This window comes from Labeo rohita, chromosome 18 (genome assembly GCF_022985175.1).
Source record: "Labeo rohita strain BAU-BD-2019 chromosome 18, IGBB_LRoh.1.0, whole genome shotgun sequence".
Taxonomy (NCBI): domain Eukaryota; kingdom Metazoa; phylum Chordata; class Actinopteri; order Cypriniformes; family Cyprinidae; genus Labeo; species Labeo rohita.
In genome coordinates, this window is record NC_066886.1 from 10,270,878 (window position 1) to 10,285,201 (window position 14,324).

Below are 14,324 nucleotides of genomic sequence, written 5' to 3' on the forward strand. Positions count from 1 at the left end.
CATTTTTATAATTTTTCTCTCTCTACATTTTTGGTAAACAGTCGTGCCATACTAGCATGGAGCTTGTGAGTCCATGAGAAGCTTAATCTGCCATAACATCAACCAGCTCCACCCTGCTCCATGCCTTGTCATGTTCGATTGGCCCGTCTGCAAACATTCTTATATATATTCCACCGTGCTTTGAGCTCCAAGGGCCCAGAACCAGCTTCATTACTAGGAGCTAGGAAACATCAGCACTCGTAAGTTAAATGGGCCGTGAGTCTGAGAAGAATCCCAGACACGGTAGTCCTGGCCCTGGTCTGGATCCTCCAGGGTTGGCCTGAAGCCGGCTTTGATCAAGGTCAGGAGTGCGTGACTCTAATGCCACAAATCCAATCATGGCCCCATGAAATGAGGGCCTGTGTCAAGCTCTCAGAGCCATAGCTCTGTGGGCCCTTTGGTCTCGTAATGGAAAGTGAAGCTTTGGTTTCTGTCAGTTTATTGTTTGCGCTTGTCTGCTCGATGAATCCTGCGTATGAGTATGAGCTCATTTGTGGCTAAGTTCCTGTCTGTGTTATGTGTTCTAGACCCAAATCCACGTCTGGCCCTGTTCAGGAGCCACAGTAACCAGTATGTTTCCACAGAAACTCAAAAGCGGACACGTCCTACTTTCAAGGACAGCTTTAAAGGTATGGGTATGAATTCATGCATATATGCATCACAAATCAAATGAAATACTATATACATTTGAAACATATATATTTACATGAATTGATTCACTATATTAATCAGTTGAATCACTATACAAATCAATTGAGTCACTTACAAAATCTGTTGTTGCAACATACACTACCAGTCAAAAGTTTTTGGACATTTTTAATGTTTTTTAAAGAAGTCTCTTCTGCTCAGCAAGCCTGCATTTATTTGATCCTACATACAGCAGAAACAGTAATATTGTGAAATATTTTTACTATTTAAAATAACTGCTTTCTATTTGAATATATTTTAAAATGTAATTTATTCCTGTGATCAAAGCTACATTTTCAGCATCATTACTCCAGTCTTCAGTGTCACATGATCCTTCAGAAATCATTCTAATATGCTGATTTGCCGTTCAGCAAAAATGTGTTATTATTGTGATCAATTTATAATTTATTTATTAATAATATTATTTATTTATTTATTTTTTAGGAAAGAATTTTTAGAAGTTAATACTTTTATTTAGCAAGGATGCTTTAAATTGATCAAAAGTGATAATAAAGACATTTATAATGTTACAAAAGATTTCTGTTTCAGATAAATGCTGCTCTTACAAACTTTCTATTCATCAAAGAAACCTGAAAAAATTCTACTTCAGCTTTTTTTAACATAAAAATGTTTTTTTTGAGCAGCAAATCAGAATATTAGAATGATTTCTGAAGGATCATGTGACTGGAGTAATGATGCTAAAAATTCAGCTTTGAACTCACAGAAAAAAAATTACATTTGAAAATATATTCAATGAGAAAACAGTTTTTTTAAATAGTAAAGAATATTTCAAAATTTTACTGTTTTTGCTGTACTTTGGATCAAATAAATGCAGGCTTGGTCTTACTGTTCAAAAACTTTTGAATGGTGGTGTGAATCAATTAAATATCTGTACTGAATCAATTTATTTATTTTTCAAATTATATAATTAAAGAATATGTTAAAGAAAACTGTTTCAGCCTAGGAATCCACTGAATCACTGTATGAATCAATTTGTTTATCATATGGATACATTTTTTCACTATATGAATAAAATGATTCATCAAATGAATCTCTTGAATACTACACAGTTCAAATCGAATGATTCACCATACAATTGCATTTATTCTCTGCATAAATAAACGGATTCTCCATATAAATCAATTGTTTCATTATAGGAAGTATGTTGTTGTCATGAGTTTGCATAATTTCCTGAGTTCTTAGAGAACTGATCCATTTTCATTATTCCCCATGGGCTGGATCCATCGAGTCATTTGGAACAAGCTTGGATCTACCTTGCGTGTAATACACGAAAACATACACATCGCCCGTTCAAATTGAATGCACATGATGGGATTGTAAATAGCTAGCTATTAGGTTGTTTGGGATGGTGGAGAATAAACAAGATGATTGTATTTCAGGAGACTTTGTAGCGGACCTGAAGTGTGAAATTGAGTTAAGTACAGAGGAGGTAGGGCACTTAGGGGTTCCAGACTGAGAGAGAGCGCCGTCTGCAGCCCTAGTGCCACCCGAGGGGGGGTGGGCTTTCAGCGCGATGCTACCGAGGGGGGTCGAACGTAAGAGATAAGGCATAGATGAAGGGTCACATTAAAGAGCAGGGCAAATAAATGGCAAGATATCCTCTTTACATGTGAACGGTTGCTTTCTTTCTTCACTTTTTTTTTGTTGTTCCGACTCCTCCGCCAGTCCCGTGGCGTATGTAAGCCGATACCCATTTTCAAGTGGGTTACTTCATGTCCAGCACATCCACAAAAGAGAGCTCGGATAAAATAAACACGAGTGAGGCGGATATCTCGGAAAGAATCTGTCACGGCTTCAGGGGGCTAATCACCTCCAGAAGGGGGCTTGGAGCGCTCGGCTGAAATGTAAGCCCCTGCTGGGGGAGAGCAGGGGAGCGGCGGCCAGCCTGTAGCCTGAGGCTTGGGGCCGTCCCTGATGGGGTTGGGGTTGTATTGCTGGTGCCTTCCGCAGGTCAGCGGAAGGGGAAGAGCAGGTAGCCTTACCCAACCCCAAAACCAGGACACACAGTGTCATGATGCCATGTTTATGTTGGTTTCAGCATCCTTAATCTTAAGAAATGCAGTCATCTGACACTTTTTTTTTTGTGTGAGATGCAGCAGAGTTGCTTTGCATTAACCTGCAAGTTTTCACTGCTCTCCTGTGTTTGATTTGCACCATGTGTCATGTATTTCCAGTCTCCTGTATCTGCTGGGCTTGGCACTGTATCACTTCTCAAGCAGATGATGCTTTTGGTTTGAGTGGATTCCTTTGCGGGGAAATCACATAAGAGAGTCAGATTTTGTGGAAAATAATACTTGAGATCAGTTAAAAGAGTTTAACTGGCATACAGTGTCTTACTTAGGTCATAAATCTAGCCATCCATCTTTAAAAATGACTAATTATTATTGGGGTGTTTTTTCACTTTAGTAAAATAAATTTAACAAAAGTTTTTAAAACAACTGTTTTATTTTATTTTATTTTATTTATTGTTATTATTATTATTGCTTTGCTACCAACGTACCAATGCAACCAAAAGTTTTTTTTGGGAACTTTAGTAAAACAAAAAAAATTAAAATAATCAGAGATGATTTTTAACATTAGCCCTAAAATAAAAATAAAAAAAATCTTTTATTAAAAATCTTAAAATCACACATTAAGATTTTATCAACAAATGACATTTTTTGCACTTTATTAAAGGTAATTAAAATGATAAGAGATGATTTTTAAATAATCAGCTCCTGAATTTTTTTGCAACCAATTATTTATTGGTTCTCAAAATCGCACATTAAAAATAAAAATTTGAAAATGATTTTTAAAGTTCAAAAAAAGTTCAAAAATATTTTTAAACCATCAGTTCCTAAATTAAAAAAGGTCGAACAAACCCTTTTATTTTATTTTATTTTATTTTATGCACCAGTGTAACCAAGGATTTATAGGTTTTAAAAATCTCACATTAAGATTTTTTATTTCCTCAACAAATTATTAATTATTCTGTTATTTTTATTCTTATTCTTAATTTGTCTGTGTTTTTGGGCACTTTAGTACAACAAATTAATAACCACAGATTTAAAACATCAGTTCTTAAATAATAAAAAAAAAAAGTTTAAATGAAACATGTTTTTGCTTTTCTGCACCAATGTAACCAAGGATTTGTAGGATCTCAAAATCTCACATTACTATTTTTTTGCACTTTATTAAAGGAAATTAAAATTATGATTTTTTGAGATAAAAAAATATTATTTTTTTTAAATATCAGTTCTTAAAAAGTTAAAATAAACTTGTTTTCTTGCTTTTCTGCACCAGTGCAAATTAAGATTTATCAGATTGCCTCCATTTCGCGAAGACGGATCAGATTTCCTCCATTTCGCTGCACTTTTTAATTGCTTCAGATTGACCTGATTGACAAGCTTCACGCATACATACAAACCTTTCCATGGCGTGCGTGTATGTGTGTGTGTGTGTGTTGACCGCTGGTTGACCGCCTGTGGTCTGCTCTCTGGAGGTGAAGGTTTGACCCAGGGTAAAGGAAAGTGGGAGACAGAACCTCACGATAAAAGACCTGACCTCCCTCTTTGAGTCTGCTCGGAGAACTCCCAAACAATCAAAGCCCCATGGGTATGTCTCATAGTCACACAAACACACACACACATACACATACTCAACAATCCCCACATGCACAATGTGTCTTGTGCATAGCCTATGCGTGTGTGCATGGAGTGACTTCATTGCAATGAAACAATTTAGGCGTTTTAGACACCAAATTCCAGTTTAACAAGTCAGTCCCAAAAATAACTGGAAAATCTGTGAAAGCATTTTTGATAGACATGAGATGAGATGTATATAAGCTGAGATATATATATGAGATATATAGCTATGAGATATATATAAACGTCAAAATATAATCTATATATATATAATATATAGAATATCTATTAATCTATTATATTACAGTATTATACTATTATAACATTTTAAATACTTCTTTTAAAGGCGAGAAAATATCTATGTGGTGGTTCTTTGCCTTTGAATTCTCTGCCTTGATTTAATTTAATTTGTTACTTTTTAAGTTCTGTGTATTTAATGTCATAGTGGGGATATCAGGGCAGTTGTTATCTTGATTTTGTCAAGATTGACCTTGTGTCATTGACTCAGTATTGGTTTAAAGGAAGAGCAGGATTTCTGAAAATACCTGCACATTGTCCTTAAGGGAATCACTCTGAGCCGCTCCTCTGAATTCACCCACAGCAATTCAATTCTGTTTTCCTGACCTTCGTGAAAGAGCTGATTCTCTGACTCCTGTCACCGCCATAGCAGCACCGCACGGCCTAATGTACTTAAGAGTCCCTCTAACAGCCGTGACTCCTGGGCCCCCTAATGTCCTGGGGGTGGGATAGATGGGGGAACCGGGTTTGACAGCTACTGGATGCTGCGTGTTTCTATCAAATAATATCAGTGGCTAGGTCTTTCCCTTATATCTGTGTTAACTGTATGTACCCAAAACTATGCTGTTTTTGTAACTTTTCACCAAATAATAAGACCTATTTAACTATGAACCTGTCCTAATGTACACTTTTTATGAATACAAGTAACATATTTATGACTGTTAATATCAAATAATATTAATTCTGTAAAGTGCTATATGCTAAAAAAGAGCTGTTAATATTAATAATGTTACATGACATTTTTAAAACATCAGAATAATAAAAAAAGTAAAAAAAATAAAATTGAATTTACAGGATTTTAAAATCGCACATTAAGATTTTTTTTTTGCACTTTATTAAAGGAAATTAAAATGATAATAGATGATTTTTAAATAATCAGTTCCTAAATTAAAAAAGTTCAAATAAAGCATTTTTTGCTTTTCTGCACCAATGCCACCAAGAATTTACAGGATCTCAAAATCTCACATTAAGATTTTCTTAACAAATTACTAATTTTTCCTTTTTTCCACTTTATTATATGACATGTAAGGTTAAGTATCTAAACTGCAATATTCTATTCTATTCTATTCTATTCTATTCTATTCTATTCTAATTAATTAACATTTTAAATAAAAAAATAATAAATTAACTTTTCCATTATGGGGCAATATTTGTCCCCTGAAATTGATTTCCAGGTGCATTTTTTTTTTACATTTGTGAGGGCAATTATTATATTCACCATAATCTGTTGTCTTTAATGTCAAATACTTAAATTTACCCAATTACATGAATTAATATTTTAAACAGTTATCAATAACATTATTGTAGATTATTGCTCTTTATATTGTAATAATTATTAATAATATTTATATAGAACACAATATAAAACATTTTTGTTTAATTTTGGGCACATCACATTCTGGCTTCACAAGCAAACATGTCAGTCCCTGACATTAGCCAAGTCTAGCAAGTTATGCAAAAATTCCCATTATAATCACTGAAGTTACGAAATTAATCTTTCATTTACATCGTATCTGCACTGTGACAGAAGTGCAGATATGTGACTATTAAGTGCAGATACGTGACTATTATGACGGAATTCGTGAGCATGCATGCTCAACAGCAGCTGCTGCGTTTTCAGCGCTGACTAATCTAAGCGCGTCTAATTGGCCAATGCATTCTTAAGTTCAGCAGAAATGCATTTGATTGGTTATAAGGCTCAACGCTGCACAAAACAGTGTGTAAAAGCATCAAATGCAGTGTTAGCGAATCTAAATGTAATATCGCAAATTGACACTTTTCAATCATTTTCACATTTCATCTGAATCGTGACAGCTGTAATACATTGTTTAATTGCACAGGGGCATTTTGTGCCCCTTTGTCTTAAATGTATGGGTCGTTTTTGTTCATTTTGGTGGCATTTTTGCCACAAGCCCATGTTAATTTCCAACCCTGCTTTTGATGCAATTACACTTCAATATGTATGAATATTATTGCATTAGACAACATCAAACCAGTTGCCATTGCCATTTAAGAAAATATGCACAATCACCCTATAAAAAATGACTAAAAAATGAAGTTTTCTTCTTTTCTTTCTTTTTTTTTCTTCTTGGTTGGATGTTTTATTATTAAATGGAATATAATTTATACATTTTATGTGTTTATAAGTGTCCAAAAGGATCCAAAAAGTTGTATTAAATATATTCTATTTATTTGTTTTTGCATGTACTAATCTAAAGTGTATGAAAAAGCCTCAAAATCATATCTGTTAAAAGTGCAAACGCACAGTTAGTGTTGGATAATTGTTTCACTTCTGGACTTTTCAGCAGCAATAAATGTGGATTGCCTTTTTCCTCGTTCAACCCTTAGGGAGGAGTTAATCACTTGACATTTTTAGTGGATTTTCAATTAACCCATGACAACTGTAACCCATAAACCTTGTCTGCTCTTTACTTTTTGGCAAAACCATGAAAATGACTTAAATAAATGGCTCATTAGTTCCAGCACTTGGCCGTCAGAAGTCGTTATCAATTCAAGCTAGTTTCCACCAAGAACATGTTTATTTTGAATTAGGGGTTTTTGGTGACACATATGGACATTGTCCATAAATCCCCCTATTCCTACGTACTCGTTTGGTTTTTCTTTTATTGCTCAGTAGGCGTAAATATACACCACAGAAGTTCCCGAAACAATTGTCATTAGAATCCACTACTTTGCTGACTTGTTTCTTCTGCTTCTTAGTTACAGTCCAAAACTATTCTTTATTGATTAACTTAGCGCTTATCAAAACATTTTATTTCTGTAAATATTTAAATTGATGGGATTGAATGGATGCTTGTTTTATGTCGAATGCAGTTCACCAAGCAGCGAATGAAGTTCACAAATTACCGAATGCAGAGGAAAAACAGTCTTACAAGGAGAGAACTTACCAGTGGCTCCACACACAAGCAGTTCATCCCGACACAGACTCCGCAGGCACGGGACGGTGAGACACACTGCTCTAAACTACATGCTTCTGAAAAATACACACAGATGGAGGATAAGTTATTAACAGTTCATAGTTACAGTGGTCTCACATGTTGTGAATGTAATCTATTCAATGACTTTTTTAGGGATCATTTCCTCCCTGATATTGGCCAGGATATTCTTAATGGTGGGAGGGTGCAGCTTGTGGTAAGAGCTGTTGTTTTTATTATTTATTATACTTAAATCTGCACACTAACATGCCACTGTTTACTTTTTTATAAGTACTGTTGAATTCTCTGCTAATTAATTGTAATTTTAAACATAAAGTGTTTCACACAAATTAAATACTTTAAAAACTTAATAACAATTGCTGTACCTTTCAGCCCTGTAAATATTTGAATGTGACTTTTTGCATGTTTGTGTATATGAGTGTTTTTTTATTATTTATTTTTTATTATTTTATATTTTAACATATATTTTAATATATGTGAACCAGGACCACAAAACCAGTCATAAGTGTCAATTTTTTGAAATTGAGATTTATACATCATCTGAAAGCTGACAGCTAATAGGACAATATTTGGCTGAGATACAACTATTTGAAAATCTGGAATCTGAGGGAGCAAAAAAATAAAATAATAAAATAAAAAAATCAAGATATTGAGAAAAAAAGTTGTCCAAATGAAGTTCTTGGCAATGCATTTTACTAATCAAAAAATAAGTTTTGATATATTTACAGTAGAAAATTTACTAAATATCTTCATGGAACACGATCTTCTCTTAATATCCTAATGATTTTTGGCATAAAAGAAAAAGTGATAATTTTGACCAATACAGTGTATTTTTGGCTATTGCTACAAATATTCCAGTGCTACTTAAGACTGGTTTTGTGGTCCAGGGTCACATATCTGTTTTTTTTTTTTTTCTTAGGCCATAGGGGACAGAGATGGTGTAGATTCGGGAGCAAGATTTTGGACTGAATCCACTAGTGTCTCTCCACCTCTTAAAAAGCATACTCAGCCTCGAAGATACTCAGCTGAAAACAGAAGTGAGTCTTTTCACTAAAATGCATACTATCAAAATAAAATAATACAAATAATAAATAGAAATAGACATTTTTGAATAGAATTTATATATATATATATATATATATATACTGCTAGTCAAATATTTTGGAATAACTAGAGTAATGGCTGGTGAAAATTCAGCTTTGCTATCACAGGAATAAATTAAATTTTTAAATATATTAAAATTGAAAACAAATATATTTCACAGCATTACTGGTTTTACTGTATTTGTGATTCAGTAAAACCAGTGATGAAGCCTTGGTGAACATACAAGTCTTCTCACAAAAATTAAAAAAACTTAATTATTACAAACATTTGACATATTTGTCTGATAAAATAAAAAATTATAAAATATGCAAACAAGCCATTAACATTCCAAAAATCTGTGCCAGAATTGTTGATAATATCACACAAGCAAAAAAGCCTGTTTTTAAAGCATTCAAACTCTCTTCTCCACTTCTGTTATGAATACATACAGCACACTATTGGATACATTTTTCACTCCATCTCTTTTTCGGCGCCAGCTTTCAGGTTCTACTCAGAGCGTCATCTCTGTATGATTTATCCCGGTAATAATTCATGAAATGTTAAGGGATGGGATTAATTAAGGAAGAATTTTAAAACACTGCAGACTTCACACAATGATGTGAAGTTGAATCATGTCGGTCAGGTGCCAAATCAAATACTGCACACAAGAGTGCAGTGGGTGTGGTGTGAAACGCACGATGGAAACTGACATGACTGTACACATCATCTGGCTCACTTGACAGCCCATTACAACATCACATAAATCCCATTTCACACGGTCCAAAGTCACTTGACATCAACAAGCACTTTTGTTGCATGTAAAAATTATAAACATGTTTTTCTTAATGCTTCTGGTAAATGCAGGTATGCTTGAGAATACGCGTGTGTGTATAACTGACTATGTGCGTTTGTGTCAGCTTAGCAGACAGATGCCAGGGTCGATGAGGGGACGCCAGGGAATAATCTCTCTTTCAGCAGGAAACGGACAGCGAGAGACCTCTGACAGCTCGCTGATTAAGTGCTAGCTCTGTCACACACGCTGTGTGTGACAAAGATCCCACTGACTGACACAAGCAGGGTTTAGTGCATTTAACACAGCCATGTCAGACTGTGAAGGCTTTTCACTGTCTGTCCTAATGAAGGTAAATTGGATTCTGATGACGATTTGAAAATGAAATCCACGAGGACGCTGACAGCCTGACTGACTGGCTGTCTGAATGATGGACTGAATCAAGCCTTTCACATTTATAGGTGATTTATTGGAGAGAGGCTGATACACATCAAAGAGAATTTAGATTTATTTATAGATAATTTACTTTACACTTAGCATGCAAAACCATTCCTCTATTATGTACAAATACACTACCAGTCAAAAGGTTTTGAAGAGTAAGATTTTGTTTTTTTTTTAAGACGTCTCTTCTGCTCACCAAGCCTGGATTTATTTGATCCAAAGTACAGAAAAACAGTAACATTTTGAAATATTTTTACTATTTAAAATAACTGTTTTCTATTTGAATATATTTAAAAATGTAATTTATTGCTGTGGTCAAAGCTACATTTTCAGCATCATTACTCCAGTCTTCAGTGTCACATGATCCATCAGAAATCATTCTAATATGCTGATGAGCTGTTCAAGAAACATTTATTATTATTATTATCGATATTTGAATAGACATAGAATAGATAGATCCAAAGATCAGCATTTATATATATATATATATATATATATATATATAAATTAATCCTTTAAATTGATGAAAAGTGATTATAATGTTACAAAAGATTTCTATTTCAGATAAACGCTGTTCTTCTGAAATGTCTATTTATCAAAGGAACCTGAAAAAATTCTACTCAGCTGTTTTCAACATTAATAATAATGTTTTTATTATCAGGATCGTGTGACTGGAGTAATGATGCTAAATATGTATCTTTTAAATCACAGGAATAAATAACATTTTTAAATATATTCAAATAGAAAATGGTTCTTTTAAATATTTCAAAATTGTACTGTTTTGCTGTACTTCGTATCAAATAAATGCAGGCTCGGTGAGCAGAAGACACTTAAAAATTTTACTGTTCAAAAACTTTTGACTGGAAGTGTATCAGTACTCATTTTCTGAAAAGAACGTTTTATTCCCGTTGTGAATTAGGCTGTTTATCAGCTAACATAAAACAAATTTTCCCAGCTCCTCACAGGCCTCTTGTCATTTGAATTAAATCATTGTGAGTCATCAGGTCATGAGCGCAAAGTTGTCATGCTTAGTACTATGTTCAATTACAGTAAGGACTCTATAAATACTACTTAGGTTTAATGCAACAAGATACCCTCTACTTACTGGGGCTGAGCCATGAAGAACAGTTTAGGGAGCCATAAACGTTTTCATTATGTGTAGAGGAAATCTCCCGGTGCCTCATTTTTTGCCCTCTTTTAAAGGTAATGGGAGCAAAATGGCTGAAAACAATTTGTTTGGTCACAGCGGTTAAGTGAGTGTGTGGCCGTTTTATTAAATATCAGCCCACAGAACTTGGGCAACAACATGTGTCTCTTTGAATATAAACGGCTAGGGTTTGAAGTGCGATTAATACTCGTCTAGGACGGATGTCTACTTTCTTCCACTTTAATCAACAAAGGCATGGAACAAATTAAGACAAGTGTAGTAAAAACAAAAATTTGTGTTAGCTAAACAATTACTGCATTTGTAAAATTTATTAAGAACTGCTGGCTTCGTACTACATTTGATCTTTGAAATAAAAATGACTAATCATTTTGTGTTTTAGAATTATGTAAGATGAGTGGCGCACGGGAGCCTCCCGAATCGATGAAGTTTTCCCTGCCGTTTCGTTTTACCGTGTATGACTCCTTGCAGAGCGCAGCCATGGGTTCTACACGTGGAATGCATCAGCTACGGAAAAAAGCTTGCTTTGTTCTAAGTGTTTAAAAGAACTGTGCTTGGAAACTCTATGAGTGTCAGTCAAAGTCTTGTTACCTTTTGTCGTCACAGAAACTGAAGTGCCATCACCCACAAGAGTCAATTCAGCTCCGATCCGAAATGAACGCATCTCGTTCCGGGACAACCCCGTGCGACGCAGCGGAGGCTGGGGTGGAGGAAAGAAGAGAGCCAAACTGAGCAAGTAAAACGATAACTACATCAGCTTGTGTTTGTTGCACTGAGATAATATTGATTCAGTTTGTTCTTTTGTTTTGGCCCTTCATATTTGCGGCTGTGTATATATTCAGAGTGTGATGGATGTCTTGTTGATGTAAGCCCTTAACAAGACTTACAATGCACATTTGATCTCCGCTGAAATTCCTTGCAGCTGCTGTTTTTACTAAAATCCAGCTTCCTCTCCTGCAAATGAATTAGAAGCAATGGATGAGATATAGCCCAAATATCTGCAGGCGGTCACAGGATACGTATTGCTTTCAAGTATCACTCCATTTAACATGAGCACTGCGAGCCATGGACTGGGTGGAAACCATTTACAAATGACATGCTTAATATGCAGACAATGACAGGCAATCGAAACCAGCTCGTTCCTGTTTTAATTTACTTGAGGGTTTTTTTCTTTATGCTAGGAATGTTGCTCTTAAAGCTAAAAATAAGACGATGCACATTTAATGAAAGTAATATATCAAAGATCACTGTCGATACATTTTTGTTTTTGTACATATTTGTCTCTCATAAAAGATAGAAGTGTTTTCTTTAGTGTTACTGCCAGATAAGGATATCCTTGTTTGTGCGTTTTCATTTCGGATATCAAAAAGCTGAGTGTTCACAAACAGTGCTTGGAAAAGTACTTTCTGGAACCAGCTTGGAGCTCATTTTTATGCCTATAGAAATGCTCAAATAAATCTTGAAAAGGGATGTCTTATTAGTGGGAGTTTTGGCATTGCGTTTGGGCAGACGGCCCATAGGTCTCATACTTAATCCAGAGACACTGGCTGACTGCTGTGGTATTGTCTTGTTGAATTATATACACATAAATACTTTTAATACTGTAAATAGATATAAATATAGGTTATACTTTATTTTGATAGTCCACTACTGACTGTAAGAGACTTTGCAACTGATGTAAATTCATGTCCCAATCGCATTTTCTTGGTTAAATAAACATTACTTACACTATCAGAAAAAAACGATTTTATATTTTTGAATCTCATCAAGTTAGTGTTTTTAAGCATTTTACATTTATTCCAGAATAATAACTCAAGGTACACTGTAAAAAACAATTTGTTGAGTCAACTTAAAATAATTTGTAACCTGGCTGCCTTAAAATTTTAAGTTCAGTCAACTCAAAAAAAGATTATTATTTAACTTGAAATGTTAAATTATACTAAGTGACAACTTAGTACAACTTTAAGGCAGCTGGGTTACCCATCTGTTAAGTTTAGCAAACACAAATATCTAAGTTGTTACTTAGTACAACTTAACATTTCAAGTTGACTAAACTTATTTTAGTTGACTGAACTTAAAATTTTAAGGCTGCAGTGTAACAAATTATTTTAAGCTGACTCAACAAATTGTGTTTTTTATTTTTTACAGTGTACTAACAATTTAAACAATGTATTTATTTATTTTTAGCTATTCTTTTTAATAATTAACTTTTAAATATTTTTTAATTTCCGGATCAAGAGTCATCAAGGCTCGGTAAACACTGATTACAGACATGGGGATTTAAGTTGATTACTCACTAAAAACTCCACAAATCATGTTTTAATGCCATTTTAAGTCTTAAACCACAAAGTGGTTACTTTTTTAGTTGGTCTTCCTATTAACGCTATTATATTGTTCATACAGATTGATTCGCGAACGCGCATGAACACAAGAGGCGGGGTTTATCGCATGAACCAATCATAGGCGAACATAACCAGTCATATCCAATCATATCGTGATGGAAGCATTGCCTCCTATCATGTGACTTTCTTCCGTTCATTCTCAATTACCCCCCACTCACCGCACACTTTAGAGGGTCTGTTAAAACTCAATGGACTCAGGGGAGGCGAGAGAAATGCGGACTCCCGGACAGCTTTTCTTTAGTAAAAAAATAATAAAAAGTCATTTTTCTGAGGTGTAGAACAGATAAAGTATATAGATAGATAGACAGACAGACAATGACTGCAAAAAGGTTTGAGTGGACTCCAAAGACATTTCCAAGTTTCCATTTTGCTGAATCTCAGAATAACAGACTGAATCTGCAGACTGATGCCAGCGGTAATTCATGCCAGTTGTTACCCACAAAAAACATAGGCAAACCCGAAGAGATAATCTTTTCAACTGCCAGCGAGAGCAGATCTGAATAGGGTTAGTAAAACCCTTCAGAGTCATATAAATCCTATTGGTTTGTTTGAGTTTCTAATAGACTACGTTGTATTTAACTTCCCGGGAACACATTATAGGGAAAATAAATATTCATTGAATAATCCTTCACACTAAAGTGAAGAGGCCTTTCAAACCGAATTTGACTTTGCAAGCTCAATACATCTGGCCTGACCTGAGCAGCTCAATCACAGCAGCTGGAAGAAGTGGCTGTGGCCAAACCGTTTATTATCATTTTAATTACTTAAGTGACTGCAAAGGCGTATGTACACAAACCCAGCTGACACGCTCATACTGAC

General features: G+C 34.6%; 1 protein-coding gene across 2 annotated transcripts in view; it reads left to right on the forward strand.

Moving 5' to 3' along the window:
- lrriq1 (leucine-rich repeats and IQ motif containing 1) overlaps positions 1-12,804 on the forward strand; it is a 34,589-nt gene extending 21,785 nt beyond the window's left edge. For both annotated transcript variants that reach the window (XM_051134465.1, XM_051134466.1), the window contains 5 exons: positions 567-668; positions 7,503-7,632; positions 7,760-7,820; positions 8,544-8,661; positions 11,710-12,804. In XM_051134465.1, coding sequence (XP_050990422.1) covers positions 567-668; positions 7,503-7,632; positions 7,760-7,820; positions 8,544-8,661; positions 11,710-11,843 — 545 coding nt within the window. In that variant the 3' untranslated portion in view covers positions 11,844-12,804. The remainder of the gene's footprint in view (positions 1-566; positions 669-7,502; positions 7,633-7,759; positions 7,821-8,543; positions 8,662-11,709) is intronic.
- Positions 12,805-14,324: the final 1,520 nt, after the last annotated feature.